The following is a 20366-nucleotide window of genomic DNA, read 5'->3' on the forward strand; positions in this document are numbered from 1 at the left end:
TTGGCAAACAAGGCCTTCCTATGCATGGAAGCTTGAGTACCAACTGTGGACTTCTGTGATTTTGGTGGAGGCTTGGACTGGTAATAATATGGCGGCACGCCAAAGGCATGTCTGGCTCTATACCTACCTTTAGTGCCCCACTGCATGAAAATGGGCGTCTCTATGCCTACCCGGCTGGCACACTGTTTCAGCAGCCAATTTGCCACTTGCATGAGCTGCTTCTTAGGTTCGAAGGGGATCACCGTATTCCATCGAATTTCTGGTTATACTTTCTTATATCTTGACACCTTGCTTGAGACTGTTCTCTTTCTAGTTTAGTATAACTATCAGTTTTGTAACACAGATGCATTTTTGGGCAAGGAAATTGGATCATATTTGGGAATTATCATCAGATTTAATCTCTCTAGAATATGTGGAGTGATCCACGTTGTGTGGATCACTATCTTTTCTCTTTCTATAGGAGTTATAATTTGTGGCCTTACTGTTTGCAAAGAGATCTATAGTAGCAATAAGTCCTAAGGTGGCAAGAATTTCTTATACTTATTATTGTTGTATCGGTTCTCTCTTTCTATATACCATTCCATTTCTTTTCTTGTTGCTCATTCTTGAGTCTAGAAATGGTCGCCCAGTTCTTTTTTTCCATACTGGAAAGCAGATATCCTTTTGGGTTACACATCTGAACTGTACAAAATGCAGGTGGGTTCGTGCAACAACAGAATATCTGGAAATCCTATGTGCCAGCTCTCTTTGGCATAGACAAAAGCAAGTGAGTTGCTCATCATTCAGGGTCTTTGGTTATTTTGATTACACCTGCAAAGCTATTGTACAGTTTGTGGAAAGATGTTGTCATAGTCTTAAAAGTACAAGAGAGTAGAGAGGGTTGGTGTAGATAATGCAAATGTTGTCATAGTCTTAAAAGTACAAGAGAGTAGAGAGGGTTGGTGTAGATAATGCAAATTTCTGTATTTATAGGACTTCATTGTTAGTTCATTCTGCAACATCTGCATTGCAACCAAATTGGTCAGCCAAGAAAAAAAAAAAGGCTTTTTGAATTTCCACTTTGATTTTAATCTAAATGATTTTGCTATACAAAATCAAAGGAAGAGTTATGATAGATGCCATTATCTTGAAGAATTACTGGTGAGATATCAAGGCTTCTCTTTTGAATTTAAAAACATCCATCAAATTTCAAAAGAATCAATGTACATAACTACACGGAATTACACACACATTAAACAGACAATTCTCAAACTAAAATGTGCATTGGACTTTTATAAAGTATAGTTGTCAATGCAACTACACCTGGGAGCTGATATCAGATCGCCACATTTTGGTTCTTGCTGACACAGTTGATTTCTGAGGTAAATGTTTGAGTTAACTTGTGTCGAACTCATTTGCAGTTAGCTTGAGCTGACCCAAATATAAGGCATGTATGAATGCATCAGTTGAATAAAATACACATTACTTTCTAAAATTCTTCCTCTTAATGATTAGCTTTCCTTCTCTTATGCACATCTTATTAAAGTTTTTGATCCTCATAGTGGTGCTGCTTGACCTACTTCCCCACCCGCACGTGTCAAAACTACTATAAAAGAACTTTGATGAAAAGTAAATGTTATCTTTATAATAAGCATGGGTACAGAGAGAAGTTGTATAAAATATCACAAAAGGGTACCAAGATGCATAATTGACGAGTGTGGTTGCTTTTTCTCTCATTTCCAAGTTTCGAGGTTTTGATCGCCTACAATTATGGTTAGTTGTTTGTCATATTGGAGTAATCATGGTTGTAGCATTAGGGCCTCAAGTCGTATTCCGGTTAGAGATGTAGACTCAAGCATGGAAAGTAGTTCCCGCATTTAGCTTAGGTGAAGAAGAATGGTTGTTCGTGAAGGTTGATGAAGGTTTGCACCTCCTTCGTGGTTTTAAGAGTAAGAAGGCCTTGTAGGATCCAAGAAAAGCTTGCAGGGTTCAGGAAGGGGATAGGGTTCAGGAGTGCGGAGCTTGTCTCCTTCATGGATCAAGGGGAGGAAGGGTTGAGAAGGCTAATTTAGGAGTTAAGGGTTGCACGGGGATTGTAGGAGTTGTAGGGTTAGAACATGCTTGACACGACCCCAGCACTCCTGAAACCTCTTATCTGCAAGCAAACACAAGAACACACCAAACGTGAGGAAAGTGAGCAGGCTACTCACCACCTAACCATGACATCTACGGGATGTGATCCCCAATCAGGAGATGTCTCCTCCGAGCTACTGGCACGAACTCCCAACCAGATCCTAACCAGCCTGGTGTCCCATACCACCAGGTGGTGTTGTGAAGATTGGGATCTGCTGCTGGGCCTTGGACTATGCTATGATGCAGGCGCGCATCTGTGACTCAATCCAGGATCAAACCTAGCACCTGGGAATGAGACTTGCCCCCATCGGCTCCCTCAGAATTGAACCTCTGGGCCCCTTATATAGACTCGGGCCCCAAGCGCCAAAAATAGTGAAGACCTCTAATTGGTTCGTACCCTTGCCACTCAACTCGAGAATCAAGCCTCCCTAGCTCTAAGCCTCCCCAGGCTACCTGAGCTAGTCTTGTGTACCCAATACACGTTAGATACCAATCCGTGCACATGACATACTTCCCCTCCTCTAAGAACTCACTCCTGAGTTTGCTAAAAAACCCGGGAATGTCCTCTGGAGGTTCTGTAATGTCTCCCATGTTGCATCCTCCTCAACACGATCCTCCCACTTGATCTTGTATTCCGTGATAGTTCTATTACGAATTTGTCTTTCACGAAATTCAAGAATACTCTTAGGTGCATACCCTTGCCATTAACTCGCGAGAATCAAGCCTGCCTAGCTCTAAGCCTCCCCAGGCTACCTGAGCTAGTCTTGTGTACCCAGTACACGTCAGATACCAATCCGTGCACATGAAAATGCTAGCATACGTTGATAAGTACACAAGAACACAAGAGTGGAGTGAACATACTCCCAAAAAGTGTAGGATGATTTTCATTATGGGATTTTAATACATTCCTTGCTCTTGCCAAAAAATGTATCAACGATTTTCTCTAACCAAAACATGTATCAACGACTAGTCTCTCTCTCTCTACCCTCAAAATACAGTTGGCTTTAGAATCCAGGATCTTGATGTAAAATGGATTCTCCATTAGACATAATTGGAAGTAGAAGTAGAGTCCTTTGTTAGAAACCAAGAGAGTGAGAGAGTAGGAAGCAAGAGTTTGCAATAGAAGAAGTGACTAATACAAGAAGTGGGATGGGTTTTGTCTAAGTGACAAAACCTTATCCTTCACTAACCATAGTTAGTGAACTAACTGTGGTTAGGGGGAAAACCTCTAAATGAGGGAAAAGTGCCCCTAACCTACTTATTACATTACATTGGTCATTGTTGAATCATAATAATAATTCTAACACCCCCCTGCAGTGCCAATGTCATGTACAAGGAAATGATCAATCACCAAAAGGAGATAAGTTCAGGGCACTGCGAAATGCTTCAAACTTTTCACGTGGAAGTGCTTTGGTGAAGATGTCTGCAACATTGTCATGTGTTGACACATAGATCATACTGATCGCTCCTGCATGCAACTTCTCTCTGACATAATGATAGTGAACCTCAATGTGCTTCGTGCGAGCGTGAAACACAGGAATCTTTGCCACTGCTATAGCACTCTGACTATCAGTGAGAATCGGAGAAGGACCCTCCAATGAAAGATGAAGATCAGCAAATAAGCGACGCAGCCAAACACATTCAACTGTCGCTGTGAAAGCTGCCCTGTACTCAGCTTCACATGAGGAGGTAGCCACTGTAGACTGTTTCTTGCTCAACCAAGAAATGCAAGCATGTCCTAGAAAGAAACAATTCCCACTGGTGGACTGCCTAGTCTATAGTCTCCAGCCCAATCTGAGTCACTGTAAGCATGCATCTGCAAGTCACCCCCCCTGGGAAACATCAAGCCAAAAGACTTTGTACCTTGCAAGTAACGGAAGATGCGTTTTACAGCCTGCCAATGCATAATCTTTGGGCTGTGCATATACCTGCTCACCTGAGAAACTGAAAACTGAATATTAGGTCGTGTATTGTAGAGATAAATGAGGCATCCAACAGCTTGACTATAGAGTGTGACATCAATTGATTCACCCGTATCATGCATTGTAAGCTTCAGCCCCGGCTCCATGGGAGTGGACATAGGCTTGCAATCATGCATGTTGAATCTGTCCAAGAGCTTTTTAACATACTTGGACTGAGACATAACAATGCCACGTTTCTCTTGAATCCGGTGAGCAGCATGTCATCTACATAAAGAATGATGACCAGAATATCCCCCCCATCCTTCTTGATGTAGAGGGTGCTCTCAGTTGACTATTGTGCAGCCCCTTGCTGGTCAGAAAGGCATCAATTTTGGCATACCATGCACGTGGGGCTTGTTTTAGCCCATACAAAGGTTTATTCAGCTTGCATACCTGAAGTGCATTTTCTGAAATTTCAAAGCCCGGAGGTTGTTTGACATAAACCTCTTCCAACAAGTCTCCATCAAGAAAAGCTGTTTTAATGTCCAACTGATGAACATTCCATTCAAAATTTGCAGCCATGGCTATAGCTGACCTGATGGTTGTCATCCTGGATGTAGGAGCAAAAGTCTCCTCATAATCTATGTCCTTTTTCTGAGCATATCCTTTTGCAACCAGCCTTGCCTTGTACCGATCAATGGAACCATCTGGTTTTCTTTGGACTTTGAAAACCCACCGTGTACCTATGGCATTCTTACCTGGTGGCAAATCCGCAACATCCCAAGTCTGATTTTTATGAATGGACTGCAACTCATCATGCATGGCATTCATCCAATGCACATTATCTTTTGCTTCTTCAAATGTCTTAGGCTCCTCCTCATCAAGAAGAGTACCTGCATAAGCTGATTCAACTAAATGAGCTCCCTCCATGTGCCTTACTGCACTACGAGTTCTGCCAGGCAATGGAGCTTCAAGCCTACTCTCCGTGAGAGTTTGAAGCAACCAATGCGGGACTGTTTTGGCTGCATGTATCTCTTGAATTTCTTGCTTGACAACTTCATCCACACCCTGAGGTTGTACCAATTCAGCTGGGGGCTGAATCTGTACTTGTGGAGCTGGTGGAGGTTGCTGTAAATTCTGATTTTCAGCGGGGGAACCAAATGCTATAGGAAGCATTCCCTCAAACACATCATGTGAAGAGGCCGGAATCTGAAATTCAGCATTTGTATATGCAGAATTTTCAGAGAATATGACATCTCTACTGACAAAAATCTTGCGTGTAGCAGGATTGTAAGGACGATAGCCTTTGCTTTATGAACTATATCCCACAAAAATGCATTTTAGTGCCTTATTTGACAACTTGTGTCTGAACTCCACAGGCACGTGGGCATATGCAACACAACCAGAAACTCTGAAGTGGTCCACTGAAGGCTTTCTCCCATGCCATGCCTCATAGGGAGTGATTGTCTTCAAAGCCTTTGTAAGAGCTCGATTTAAAATATAGTTGGCACACATGAGGCCTTCCAGCGAAAACTTGTGAGGCAACTTCTTACTTGTGAGCATGCATCTATCTATTTCCATGGTGGTGCGATTCTTCCACTCAGCTTTGCCATTCTGTTGAGGTGTAAGCCGCACTGTAAGCTGATGCATAATGCCTTTTTCTTTCAGAAATGTCTCAAATTCATGAGACATGTGCTCCCCCCCTCGATTTGTGCGAAGTGTCTGCACCTTGAGTCCTGTCTCATTTTCAGCCATAGCCACAAAGTGTTTGAAATGCATAAACACTTCTGATTTTGCCTTGAGACCATAGACCCAAGTGTAGTTGGTAAAGTCATCTATGAATGTAACAAAATAGAGATAACCCCCAAAAGCAGGTGTCCTTATGGGACCGCAGACATCACTGTGAATAAGCTGCAATTTCTTGTCTCTCCATCTGCTCCTCACGTGTAGGTCAGGCCACAAGAATTCTGAATGTCTGGACCCCTGCATATGGGGCCCTATTTGTAGGGGGAAACCCCTAGCAAACTAGCCAACCAGATCTTGCAACCAGTCTGTCAGCCAATCAACTGTCCACAGACAAGCCGATCAGGGGTGTGGGTCTGCCAACCAGTCTGTGCAGACTGCCGTGCTGATCCTCCTGCATATATAAGGCTTTGTCTACCAGGTGTCTATGTTACCGGTCCTCTACCAGTCCGGATGCATCAATTTTATGAGCAAAAACCTATGGTTTTTCAAGAGATTTAAAAAAAACATGGTTTTTACACTTTTATTTTCACTAGAACTAGATCCCTTTATCATAAAAATATACAGACTAGTCGATTCATTTTTACATAGCATAAATTTTCTTATTCGTAGACATATGTTTGTTATTACCTTAAAAAAATGTTGAAAAATAATTCCTTTAAGAAACATCCCTCATAATCATTCTCAATGTAATAATATTATACATATATAATTACTTATTAAACACATTTATATCATTATGACAAGAGCTTTCTAGTGTTTTTATAGCATAAATAACCAGATATTTATGGATATGTTTCTAAAGGAGTTTAAATTTCTGTAAATAAGTATTAACGTGGGCTTATATATTACTTTCATAAAATACATGCAATATTTAATACTATCTATGCAAGATTTTCAAAATATAACCCCATACATGTGCTCAAATGGGGTTTTCCAATCAATTTGAGTGGTTGAATGACTATATTTGAACACTAGATGTGAAAGTTATATGATTTTTAAAATTGTTGTCCAAGGTAGTTTCGTTGGTCGCCAGCGAAACTACCTTGGAAGACCTACTTCAAAGGGGTTTCGCTGGTGAAACTACCTTGATGGCTTGCTTCAATGAGGTTTCTTTGGAGAAACCTTTCATGAAGATAGGTTGAGAGAGGGTTTTCAATGTCACCCCCTATTAAGTAAAAGTCCCCAACATAGAAACAGTCTACTCTCTCTAGCAATCCATCGTGTCTTCTCTGTCCAAAGGAGAAGAGAAGGCTGCCAGGTATCCTGCTGAAATCTGGCTCCCTCCACGGCTCTCTGCCACTGATCATGAAAATGAACTGCTCTCAGGTGCTACGCTCTGCTTGTGGCATCTCAAAGAACGAGGCACCGCTTTGCTTGTCTTTCCCAATTTCCAGGTTGTTGAAGTCACCTCCAACAATCCAGGAGTCTACATCTGGAAGACACTCTAACAGCCTCCTCGAAAAGGCCGGTCGGTGCTGTCTACATGTTGGGGCATACACGTTCAAGATCCCATATAGGACCCATATTAGCAGACCATCAGCTGTGGCAGGTCCACATAGCAGCCACACAGGCACAGAACTATACGGCAGAAAACAGGCAAAGTCTGTGAGACTGAGATGCATACCCCTCTGCTCCTTCCTACTTCGGGGGACCACTCCTCTGGACCTCTCCCTGGGAGAAGGTGATGATGTTGTCTGATGTCTGTGGCTGAAAACATGTGCTCCTGAATCATAAGGATGTCCATTGTCCGCCCTACCACCTGCTTCTCTATCCCATACACGGTACTTTGAAAAGACTCACTTTGTGGTGCCGTATATAAACTCACACACGGGCCATAAGTCAAAATGGATGCTGCTTGTTGAGCACAGAGCGAACTACTCTTTCGCCTTTTACTAGACACTGCCCTCTGTAACTCCTGCCGGAATATCAGGTACTGCGGCTGGCTATGAACACGGTCATGGAGCCCGTGTACGTTCCAACTCACTATGGTCCAGCTCATGAGGACGAGCGAGTCGGGAACAAGGCTCTTTTGTGAGTGGGTGCCTGTCCTAGAAAGACTGCCTTGTGTGACTTTGTCGGGGGTTTGGAGGGCGAGTAGTTGGTGTTTGTGCAGCGCCGTACTAGGGTGGATACCGGCTCAATACCGATCTTATGTGCCCCTTCCATCCCGAACAGCTTCGCAAACTTCTGGAGGGGCCATAAGTATGCCTGCTCCACCTTTGCCTCCAGCGGTAATCTGATAACTCCTATCGCCAAAGCACACACCGGCTCCTCATGCGTGAAGCCCAGCTGAAAGTTCACCTCCGCGCCATGGGCATACCAAAGGTCTAGTCCCTGTGGCCCCATCCACTTGTCCATCATGAGTGTAATCTGATTTCCCAAAATAGCATCGAACACCTCCGGGGACCACTTCTCCAACCTTGGGGAGGCAAACTGAAATTTCCAAATGGGGTGTGTCTGAGATCCCACTGCACTGATCAAACCTCCCTTCCGGGGCTGAAGGACCATGAGCGTTACCTCCAGTGGTAGAGGACATGAGTCCGGAATCTCCAGATAGTTCCAGGATCCTTACCTCTAGAAGTCCCGTGGTAAGGGACGCCCAGGTTGGAGGTTGGGAGCTGCTGACTGGGAGGACGAGCTGTAGGATCGATTGGCAAAGAGAGAGTGCAGATTGCAAAAGGAGTCGATAGAGTCTGCCGTCACGTCAACTAGAATAATGAAAAAAAGGAGTACAAGGTGTCACATAGGACTAAGTGTCCTATGTGGCCTAAAAGGCACTAACACTACAAGTGCCTATATTTATGCCTACAAGGCACATACCATGGCCTATAGGGCATCACTAGAACCACCAGGAGATGGCCTACAAACCCCCCTCCATGGGATGGGCTGAAGTATTCTGGAAACGTCTCAGAATACATGGTATTTCCTGGTCATGGTGGCACATGTTCATCCAAAAGGATATAGCCACCTATGAATGTACAAGGGATGTCAGATCATGTAACAAAGGGAACCAAGTGTAAAGCCTGTCGGAAGACTTCGAACTTGGGACGAGGAAGTGCCTTTGTAAACATATCTGCTATGTTGTCCTCTGTGGGAAGATAGGATGACTCTATGTCTCTTGCTGACAACTGCTCCCGACCATAATGATAGTGAACTTCAATATGCTTGGTACGCGCATGAAACACTGGGTTACGCGCAATGGCCAAAGCACTCTGGCTGTCAATGTAGACAATAGTGGAGGATGTTTGGCGAATACCAGATCCGTAAGTAATTGTTGAAGCCAAACACACTCTACTGTAGCGGTTGAAAGCTCCCTGTACTCAGCTTCACAGCTAGATGTGGCAATTGTTGGTTGCTTCTTGCTGACCCAAGAGATACATGAATTGCCAAGAAAAAAACAATTGCCAGTATGTGACACTCTGGTGTCGGAACATCCTGCCCAGTCACTATCCGTGTAAGCATGCATGGTAAGTGAACCCTGATCACCATAAAAGAGGGCTAAATCCTGAGTGCCTCTGAGATATCTGAAGACTCTCTTCACTACCTGCCAATGCTGTGAATTGGGCATGTGCATGAATCTGCTGAGCTGAGATATTGCATACTGTAAGTCAGGTCTGGTGTGACAAAAATAAATAAGGCATCCAACAACTTGCTGATAAAGAGTGATATCACATGGTGGGCTCCCATCATGAGCTGAGAATTTGAAGCCAGGGTCCACTGGAGTAGAGATTGGCTTGCAATCCTCAAACTGAAAACAATCAAGGAGCTGTCCAATATATTTGGACTGAGACATCATGATACCCCCCTCAACATGAGCAAACTGAATGCCCAAATAATAGTGGAGCTGTCCCATGTCTGACATTTCAAAAACCTGCTGCAAATCAGCCTTGAAAGCTGCAATTTGCTGAGTATCTGGGCCCGTGATGAGCATATCATCCACACATAAAATCAGCACTAAAAAATCAGATCCACTCCCACGGACATAAAGAGTGGGTTCTGTGGGGCTATTCTGAAAACCAAGGGATAGTAAGTGTGCATGAATTTTGGCATACCATGCCCTGGGTGCCTGCTTCAAACCATAAAGGGCTTTTCTAAGCTGGCATACCTTATTTTCAGAGTTAACAACCTCAAAGCCAGGAGGTTGTGTGACATATACTTCTTCCTGCAGACCCCATGAATAAAAGCAGTCTTGATGTCAAGTTGGTGCACTTGCCAATGATGATGGGCTGCAATGGCAATGACACATCTAATGGTAGTAATCCTGGATGTGGGAGCAAATGTCTCCTCAAAGTCAATGCCTTGTTGTTGGGCATACCCTTTTGCAACAAGACGGGCTTTGTATAGATCTATGCTGCCATCAGATTTCCTTTTTAATTTGTAGACCCACCGGGTATCAATGGCATGCTTGCCGGGAGGGAGATCTACTAATTCCCATGTGTCATTTTTAGCAATGGAATGTAACTCAGCTCTCATTGCATCCATGCACTCTGTGCTGTCAAAAGCATCTTTATGGCACAGAGGCTCTTCATTGCAAGCTGTAGCAAGGAGTGCAAACTCAAGAAAGTGACCATGCTGTCTATTCCCTGATCTTGTCTGGGCAGCAAAAGGCTGATCTTGTTTGCTGTCCCTCAATGTATCAAGAAGCCATCTGGGAACTTGCCTTTGCTGTCTATTGACAGCTCTTTCTTCAATGACTGCATCATGAATAGTGGGATCATTTTGTGCCGCAAGAGAAACTTGCAAATTAGCATGAGGTAGTGATTATTCCTTGGTGGAGGGCCTGCAGGAGGCTCATGTTGCTAGTCAAAGTCCTCTTTTGAGGATGGTAGAGGTAACCAAGATTCAAAGGCATCAAACATGTCAACATCTGGCTTAGCTTTGCAGTCCACAAGAGGAGAAGCTGAATGTTCAGCAAAGATTACATCTCTACTGACAATACTCTTCCCAGTATTTGGTTGGTATAACCGATACCCTCTGCTCTCCTGGCTGTAACCAATAAATATGCATTTGATTGCCTTGTCATCAAGCTTATGTCTCAGCTGAGATGGGACATGAACATATGCAAGAGACCCAAAAACTCTCATGTGTGAAAGTGAAGGCTTCCTGCCTTTCCATGCTTCATAAGGTGTAATAATGCCCGTGTAGGTGATCTATTCAGCACATAGTTGGCACACATCACTGCATCAAGCCAAAATTTATTGGGCAAAGACTTGGCTTTAAGCATGCATCTAGCCATCTCCAGTGTGGACCTGTTTTTCCTTTCAGAAACAGGATTCTGCTGAGGAGTGTAAGGAGTAGTACATGGGTGAATAATGCCCCGTGAAGACAGAAATGCATCAAACTCCTTTGACATATACTCTCCCCCCCTATCTGTGTTGAGGGTGACAAGCTTGCATCCTGATTCATTCTCAACCATATTCAGCCACCTCTGAAAGCATGAGAAAACTTCAAATTTGGCTTTTAAAGGATATATCCAGCAATATCTTGTGAAATCATCAATGAGAGTCATGAAATATTTGTACCCTCCAATGGCATTTGTCCTCATTGGGCCACAGACATCACTGTGCACTAGCTGCAATTTCCTTTGTGAGAGTTTTGGACAATTCTTTTGAAAAGGAAATCGATGCATCTTACCCAAAAGACAACCCTCACACACATGTTTGGAAACTGTGTGAGTTTGAGGTACATCATTTGCCATTTGCTGTAGCTTTGCAAGAGCTCTATAATTGAGATGGCCCATTCTCTCATGCCAAAGATGAGTTTCAGCAAGTTGTGAATCTGAAATAGCCAATGCTTCAATAGAAAGTGCAGCTGAGTGATGATCAAGGTGATAAAGCCCTTTTTGCAAAGTCCCAGTGAGAACTATGGCATTGTCATCACGAAGATCATTAACTAGGCATGTGTAGCCATAAAAAATAACTCTGAAACCCGAAGTGGCATTTGCTGAAATTGAAATCAAGTTGACTTCAATTCCAGGCACAAAAAGAACATTTGTCAGAGTGACAGGATGGCTTGAAATGGATGTGAGCTGCACATTTCCAATTCGTTTTACAGCATATGAAGCATTATTAGCACATGTGACAGTCCCCCCTCGAGGTGCATCAGCTAAAGAATGAAACATCTGTTTGCAAGATGTGACATCCTTGGAAGCACCACTATCAAAGTACCAGGACTGAGCATCATTAGCAGTAAAGAATGCATCAGCTTTGGAGGGATCAAATGAGGAATGGACAGCCCATGCCCAATCATCCTAAAGAGCATGTGCATGTGAAGCATCTTCTAGCTCATGGGATTCAATAGCATGAGAGGCATTAACTGTCAATCCTGCTTTCTTTTTCTCCGAAGCAATGCGCTTCCTGCATTCTGAAATGTCATGTCCAAGCTTGCGGCAATAGTTGCATCTTTTCTTCTTTGACTTATTTGCTGTATTTTTAGATGCATGGGAGGAATTGCAGCTGCTATGCGCAGATTTTGGCTTGCCCATAGGCTTGGAAGCCTTGCCTCTTCTTGTCTGCTGTGAAGCAAATGCATGATCAGGAATAATGGCTTGTCTATTAGCTCTACTTTGCTGTTCCTGCAAAAGCAAAGTAACTAGTGATCAAAAGAATAGTAGTCTGGATTACCCATGGCCACTAATCGAAGGGTTGTAGCAAACCCTTGATATGTATCTGGCAGTCCATTCAATGTGGTACTGACAAGCTGTGAATTTGGCACCACCTCATCAATGTTGGCAAGTTGTTCCATGAGGTCTTTGACTTTTGTTAGGTATGCATCCATAGAGTCACCTTGATTCATGTTGACTTCCTGTAATTGCCTTCTCAAATATGCAACGCGTGCTTCATTGCGAATCTGATAGAGAGAAGCCAATTTATCCCAAGCATCCTTCACTGTCCTGCAAGACCAGATTTGTGGAATAATGATTCTCTTGCATGATAAAGCAATGCATGAATGTGCATTTGCATCTCTTGTATCCCATCTTGACTGTTCCTGAGTTGGAAGAGTAGTAGCAGGAGTGCTAGAAGATGAGGCATCAGGAGGAGTACCCCTTGCAGAGGGACCAGCAGCAGAGGCAACCACTATAGCATTGGCTGGCCTTAGATCAACCCCAGAAACAATATTCCACAAATGGTTTGCAACAAGAATATGTTTCATGATATAAGACCACATCGGATAGTTGGTACCATCCAACTTATCATCTTCACGAAGAACGCCAAATAGATCTTGATTGTTCCCAGCCATAGCAAATGTGATACCCGGAAAGAGACCTGAAATCCCAAAAGCCTCAAGGCTATCACTGCAAAAGCTGGCTGTCCAAAAATGACAGCAAATATCTGCAAATTTTTGCAAATTTCCAACCCAAAACAAAGGGCAAATGCAAATTTGACCCAAATGTGACTGTGGATGGCAATGTTCAGTGCAAAAACAGCAAATCTGGCAAAAGCCCCAAATTTAATGAGGGCAAATAGGCCAAATAGAGGGCAAATACAAAAAGGCCCCAAAATTTGCTGAAAATTTTGCAAATGTGATTCAATGTATGGTAATCTGACTCAATGTCCTGTAGAAAAGACTCAATGTCTGAAAATCTAACTCGATGTCCTGCAAATGTGACTCAATATTCTCCAATGTGACCCAATGTATTGCAATCAAATGAGAAATTGCAGACCAAATCCCAAAAAGAAAATAGCCTCAAGGCTTGCAACTGTAAAATTAGGACTTGTTGTCTACGAATTGACTGCAAAAAAAGCACCTGTCCCAAAATATAGACCTCCAGATGTAGGCTTTCCAAACTGTTGAAATGGCTTGAGATGATTTTAAACAGTAGAAGGAAGATAAGGATAACAAAAATCCTCAAAAGCCCCAAATTTTGATAATGTCCTGGAAGGTACAAGTTGTACGGACAAAGCAGGTACAGTGATGTACAACGTGCTGAGCATGTACGGTGCAGGTACAAAGTACAACGCAGGTACGGATTGCAGTGTACGAAACAAGTACGTGCAGTGTACGGATGCAGGTTTGCTGTATGGAATCTGTACGGAGCAATTACGAGACCTGCTCTATGGAAGATGTACGGCGCAGTACAGAATGCAGGTACGGAAGATACAGCACAGGTACAGCTGCTGTACGGTGGCGCAAGAAGACGGGTGTCCTGTGTGCAGGTTGTGCGGTGGCGTAGGTATGGTAGGTGTCCTATGTACAGATGTATGTTGCAGATTGTACGGCGCAAGTACAGTGCAAGTACGTACGAAAGCAACTGGTAGAAGACGTATAGATTCTGACGTGGGTTTGTACGGACGTCTGTACAGTCATACGGATTGTACGAATGGTGGCACAGGGAGCAGATGCAAATCCGGGGGCAGGAGACAAGTCGAACGTGGCTCTGATACCACTGTAGGATCGATTGGCAAAGAGAGAGTGCAGATCGAATGGTGGCACAGGGAGCAGATGCAAATCCGGGGGCAGGAGACAAGTCGAACGTGGCTCTGATACCACTGTAGGATCGATTGGCAAAGAGAGAGTGCAGATTGCAAAGGGACTCGATAGAGTCTGCTGTCACATCAACTAGAATAATGAAAAAAAGGAGTACAAGGTACAAGTACCTAGACCTAGGACTAAGTGTTCTAGGTGTCACATAGGACTAAGTGTCGTATGTGGCCTAAAAGGCACTAACACTACAAGTGCCTATATTTATGCCTACAAGGCACATACCATGGCCTATAGGGCATCAGGAGATGGCCTACACGAGCCTCGTCCCTCAGAATCCCTTCCTGAACGGACTTGCTGCTGCGATGAGGAAGTAGAAGGGGACGTCATCATTCCTTTGCCTGCTGGCAAGGGTGTCAAAGCGGAAGAACCTACTGCTGAGGTGGAGAGGGGGGCGGCGGGAGAGATAGGGGTAGGGACGTGGGGGGTAGAGGGAGGGGGGCGGGTGGCGAGAGTGACCATAGGAGGGGGGGTTGAGGGGGGGGGGAGGGGGAGGTGGAAAGGAAGAGGGGGAGGGGTGCGTGGGAGGGGGAGGGGGAGGAGGAGGGATAAGGACGACCTCAGGTCACCCCTGCTGATCAGGCTCGCCGGAGCTTTGGATCGGCTCCTCTAGGTCCGCCGTCAGGCTAGCGTCTGCGACCTCCGCCATCGTCGCATCTAAAGCTCGTGGGGCTTGCTGCTGCTGCAAGGGTGGGTGCGGAGGCTGGACCTTTGAAGCTTGAGGATCGTCTGGATGGGCGGTGGCCCCTGCCGCTGGGGGAGGTGGCTCCTGTTGTTCCTCCTTCGAGGCCTTTCGGTCAACCTTGTCCCTCTCTCTGCGATTGGTCCTCTGCTTGTGGTGCTTGCAGGCCTGCTTGCTTGGTTTCTTTTTCTTTTTGACCTGGCTCTAGTCCCCTTCTGAGGGGGTAACCCATGGGGTCTGAGACTCTTGCTGCTCCTGCTTTAGAGGACGTTGGACTCGGGCCTGTTGACTTTGTCTACTTTGCGGGGGAGGGGGGGGAGGCGCACAAGGGAGGCCACGGGGACAATCTCAGGCGAGGTGATTCATCTGTGTGCACCGAAGACACTGACCTGGTAACCTGGAAATCTCCACCCTGTGGCGAAGTGTGCCCCCTTCAAGGGTCTCGAGAAGGATCAACTCTGGGAGGGACTCTGGGCTCTCAACCACCTGTCTGATCCTGGGGACTTCATCATCTGCTAGAACTGAGGCGGCCGACTCTGGCGGGGACTCAAGTACTGTGCCAAATGCTCGACCAATGGAAGGGGGGATGGCTCGATACTCCTTGGGAAGCCTTGGGAAGCGGAGTGTAACCGAAAAATGTGGACGTATCAATGTCCTCCACTTTGAACCCATGATACCAAGGAAAGAGGCCAAGGAAAGAGGTGAACAAGATGCGGGTCAAAGAGAATGGGGCTCTGCTCCACAATTGTCGAGGTAGTGTCGGGGGAGCTCAGCTGGATGAGAGAAACGCCTCTTCCATAGATGGTGCCCTCCTGGATGTGGTCTCCCTCTAATGCCAAAGTTGCCTGGATCCACTCTCGCACGTGTCTCCGTGTAGGTGTGAGGCCCACAATTGTGCCCATAAGCGCCTTTTCTTGGAGGGACTGAACTGCCTGCTGTACCTGTTGCTTGTCAGCTGGGGAAAGAAGAACCTTAATGGTTGTGGGATTCGAGGGTGCTACCATAGAGCCCCTCTGGCTGGACCAAAGGTCGCCACCAAGATCCTCTTCCTTCTGACAAACATGAATGCTCTTGTTGCTAGTGAAGAAAGGAGGAAAAAAGGGGGGGTGGGGCGAAGGGAAAGGACAATTTGGGAGGGCGGAGGCTAATAGGGCAGAAGAAAGGCAGAAGTGGAGGGGGGGGGATGAAGAAGCAACCGGAGGGGGGGGGGGGGGGTAGGAAGAGGGCAGAAGGGAGGTGGAGGGGGAAGGAAGCCTGGGGGGGCGGAGAGAAGGCGGGGATGAAGGAGTGAAGGGGCGAGAGGGCGGTGAGGAGAAGGCGGGGGAGGGAAGGAGGAGGCGAGCGGGAGGTGGAGCGGAGGGCGAAAGGGGAGGCGTAGGTGGAAGGGAAGGCATCGGGAAGAGGGCGGAGAGACAGCTGGGCCGAGCGGCGGCCTAGGCGGAGGGGAGGTGAGGTGGAGCGGCAGCCGGGGCGGAGGCGGGTGTGAGGCGACGAGGAGGCAGAGGGGAGGTAGAGCAGCAATGGCGATGGCAGGCAGGCAGCGGGAGCAGCCAGGTCCGGGTGCGAGCAAGCATTATGGTCTTCATTATTGTTTTTCCAAGCTATCTGTGGCAGCCATCTTGCTGCCCTCATGGCAGCCTTAGCCCATCCCCCTACTAGTTCATCTACATACATGCTGAGGTGTCAAAACCACCTGAGCTCTCCACCTTTAAGGGGTCATAGGTGGGGCATTGATCCTATTTCTCCAACACAAGTGGGGCTTTCATCCCCTAAACTCTCCTCATTTAGGGGCTCACAGAGTGCTACTGTTTTATGATTATATTTTCTTTCTTTCTTTTAAAGGCGGAGTGCGTAGTTGGCGATATAGTCTCAATGAAATTATTATTTTAGGGATTTGTTTTGATTTGTCCGAAGGTGGAGCTGGAGCATTTAGTAGTGTTGGCAAGCTCGAACTGCTATTGGATACTTGAATTTATATATAGGCATGCATTTTTCAAAAATTCAATCCCATCATTGCTAATGGTGTCGGGTTGGATAGGAATTGTAGTATGTGGTATAGGAGTTGCACTTTTTTCATCCATCCTTCAATTATTTGTGTCTATTGTGCTTAAGATCTCTTAGGCCAAATTATTGTCTTGTGCCCAAAGTTTCCATTGGTGTTTGGGATGACTTTGTACCAATTCATGTTGAAGATCTTTTGTAACCAATGACTTCATGCTTGGTGATTGTCTCATCTTTATGGATGTAGGATGATTCTTTCTATACTCAACATTTTGTTGTTGATAACTTCTTTGAGCATCTCCTCAATACTTGTGGATGATGGGGGTTATCAGTTTCCTTGATGCCTCTTTTTGGGATTTATGCCCAATTTAATCTTTCGTCCAAGTGTCGATGCCAATCGGGTGCAAAATAGTGCACATCTTTCTTTTTTATTCAGATAGATATCGTCCTCGATAGTTCGGATGATATCACATTGTACGGGTTGAAGCAATCTTTATTAATGAATGACCGTTGTGTTTTTCTTTGATAGGACATGTAGGGACTTTGTCAGTTTGCAATTTGACTGAGGGATCTTCTTTGGAATCCTCTTTGATGTTCATTGTTGAGTAGTCCTTGTTTTGAGTATTTCGTAGGTGGCTTGCTATTGTTGACACTTCGTTGCTGATTCCTATAGACGGTATAGATATTTGATAGGGTTCAATGCCATTTGATAGCATATGTTTTGATTTTAATGAGCTCTTTACTTAAGTGATTTGTCTTCTTCTGCTCAGCATGAAGTTTGTTTGTGCTCTTGATCATGCTGTCGTTGTAGTTGTTGTCTGAGTCATGCCAACTGTTGTTGCCAAGCAGTCTATAATTGGTACAATATTTGCATTTTCTCATTGAATCCATTCCTGAATTATATCAGATTTTGTCGGGAGTTGCGACTTTGAGGATTAATATGGGATAATGGCTTTGATTGTTTTGTCATTGTATCTATCATTAGGGAATAATTTGGTGCAAGGGAAGGATTCAACGCCTTATTGATGCTTAGCATGTCTGAGATATGTCAAATAATAGTACTTTCTATATCATTTATGTCATCATGTAGTACTTCAAGAGTTCAGTTGGCAAAGATGTCATCATGTAGTACTTCAAGAGTTCAGTTGGCAAAGATGTTCATGAGTGCCACAGTGTGATTTTGTCCTATTGGAGAGATTCGAGTGCAAACCTTTAGGTGTAACATTTATACCACACTAGCATTTGCCCATATATCTTTTCTTAGGTTTGTCTCAATGTTGTTACCCGATTGCACATTCACTAGTCCTTGTTTAGCTCCTTTCTTCTTCTTCTTTTTTTTGATTAGTCCTTGACTGTTCTTTTTGCATATGTGATTGATAGGTGCTCTTGGTAGATGGTCCTTGTTTTGAGTGTTTTGTAGGTGGCTTGCTATTGTTGACACTTCATTGCTGATTCCTATAGATGGTATAGATATTTAATAGGGTTCAATGCCATTTGATAGCATATATTTTGATTTTTATGAGCTCTTCACTCAAGTGGTTTGTCTTCTTTTGCTTAGCATGAAGTTTGTGCTTTTGATCATGCTCTCGCTGTAGTTGTTGTCTGAGTCATACCAACTGTTGTTGCCAAGCATTCTATAATTGGTACAATATTTGCATTTTCTCATTGAATCCATTCCTGAATTATTTCAGATTTTGGTTTAGGTATTTTCTGAATTGTTCTCCTTTTTTGAAGTGTTGAGAGTTGGGATTTTGAGGATTAATATGGGATAATGGTTTTGATTGTTCTATCATTGTATCTATCATTAGGGAATAATTTGGTGCAAGGGAAGGATTCAACGCCTTATTGATGCCTTGCATGTATGAGATGTGTCAAATAATAGTACTTTCTTTATCATTTATGTTGTAGCGTTGTACTTCATGAGTTCAGTTGGCAAAGATGTCAATGTGGTTTTGTCCTATTGGAGAGATTTGTGTCCAAACCTTAAAATGCAACATTTGTACCACACTTGCATATTCACTACTCCTTATTTAGCTCCTTTGTTGTTCTTCTTTTTTCTGCTTGGTCCTTGACTGTTCTTTTTGCATATCTGATTGGTAGATGCTCTTGGTAAATGATCCTTGTTTTGAGTGTTTGTAGGTGGCTTGCTGTCATGAGGGCTGTTGGCCCACATGTGGGTAGGACCCTGGGAAAACAGGGAGCAAGGTCATGGGTTTCTTGGTGTGCTAGAACCCTAGCAAGTAATGTCTTGGGGGTAAAAATTGTCGTTGGGTCCAAAGAGGGGGCAAAAAGCCCTAAGGATCAAAGGTTGGGCCATGGGAATGGGCCCCATAGAGGGAAAAGGGGCAAATTAAACTTTAAGTTGGTCATTGATTTGACCCTATAGGGCCTAGGGGAAAATTAAAGACCAAGGGGCAAGTAAAGAAATCGTGGGCTGCCACGTGGCTAGCCCATGTAAATGAATTTGGCAAGGAAGTTCATGGAAGCACCTGTGCTGGTTGACGAGCAGAGGCGGGCTGGTTCGCGGGCATATGGCGCACGCGAGAGCTCATGGGGGCTGTGGGCAAAAGGGCGGTTTGGATTGCGCCCTCTGGAATAGAAATGGATGCCTGTTTTCCATGTTTGGTGGGATCCATTCTCAACAGAGAACATGCATTGGTTATGGGTGCCTAGCAGGCTGTGTAATGCCCTTGATGTGGTTGGTTGCTCACTCAGAGTTTGCTCCTTGTTGTGAGCTATGTTTGGAGAAGCTTAGTTGGCAGGGTGGTCCACAGTGGATGCTTGCAGTTCAAGTTCATGTTCCCGAGGTTGCAGGCGAACTAGCTATGCTCTCACCCATTGTTTGGGTATTTCATTGAATCAGTTGACACCTGTGGTAGTCTGGGGAGTTGTGTGACCCTGTTTGGGCTGCTAGCAACAGTCCAAGTTTTATGCAGTGGACTGAGATGGATGCCTATTTCCATCGGAGTGTGATAGCAGGGCCCAACAAGGTTAATGCTTGGGACACTGATGCCTACTGAGAGTGGGAAATGCACTGAATGCAAGTGAGATTGAACTCACTGTGTATCTATTTGCAGCTCTCTGCATTCAGTAAAGAAATACCGAAAGGGGTGCCAAGGTTTGGGCCACAATCTGTGTCTTTGTCTTGGTGCAGGAGCACTCTAGCTCGCATTCTGTTAGTTGTATATTTGCTGACTTGTTGATGTAATAGTGTTGGCTGGTTATTTGTAAGTTCAACTGCCCTTTAATTTATTGAAGGCCTGTTTCACTTGCTATTGTTGACACTCCATTGCTGATTGCTATAGATGGTATAGATATTTGATCGGGTTCAATGCCATTTGATAGCATGTGTTTTGATTTTGATGAGCTCTTCACTCAAGTGGTTTGTCTTCTTCTGATCAACATGAAGTTTGTTTGTGCTTTTGATCATGCTGTCGTTGTAG

The 20366-nt window shown here is 44.6% G+C and overlaps 1 protein-coding gene across 1 annotated transcript in view; it reads left to right on the forward strand.

The window, feature by feature from the left end:
• The window catches only part of LOC147890749 (uncharacterized), a 118278-nt gene that overhangs the window by 90779 nt on the left and 7133 nt on the right, over positions 1-20366 (forward strand). The window contains exon 13 of the mRNA XM_087389529.1: positions 697-766. Within this exon, the coding sequence (XP_087245655.1) occupies positions 697-766 (70 nt within the window). The remainder of the gene's footprint in view (positions 1-696; positions 767-20366) is intronic.

This window comes from Dipteris shenzhenensis, chromosome 18, assembly GCF_047967505.1.
Source record: "Dipteris shenzhenensis isolate YYH24624 ecotype China chromosome 18, Dip_SZ_1.0, whole genome shotgun sequence".
Taxonomy (NCBI): Eukaryota; Viridiplantae; Streptophyta; class Polypodiopsida; order Gleicheniales; family Dipteridaceae; genus Dipteris; species Dipteris shenzhenensis.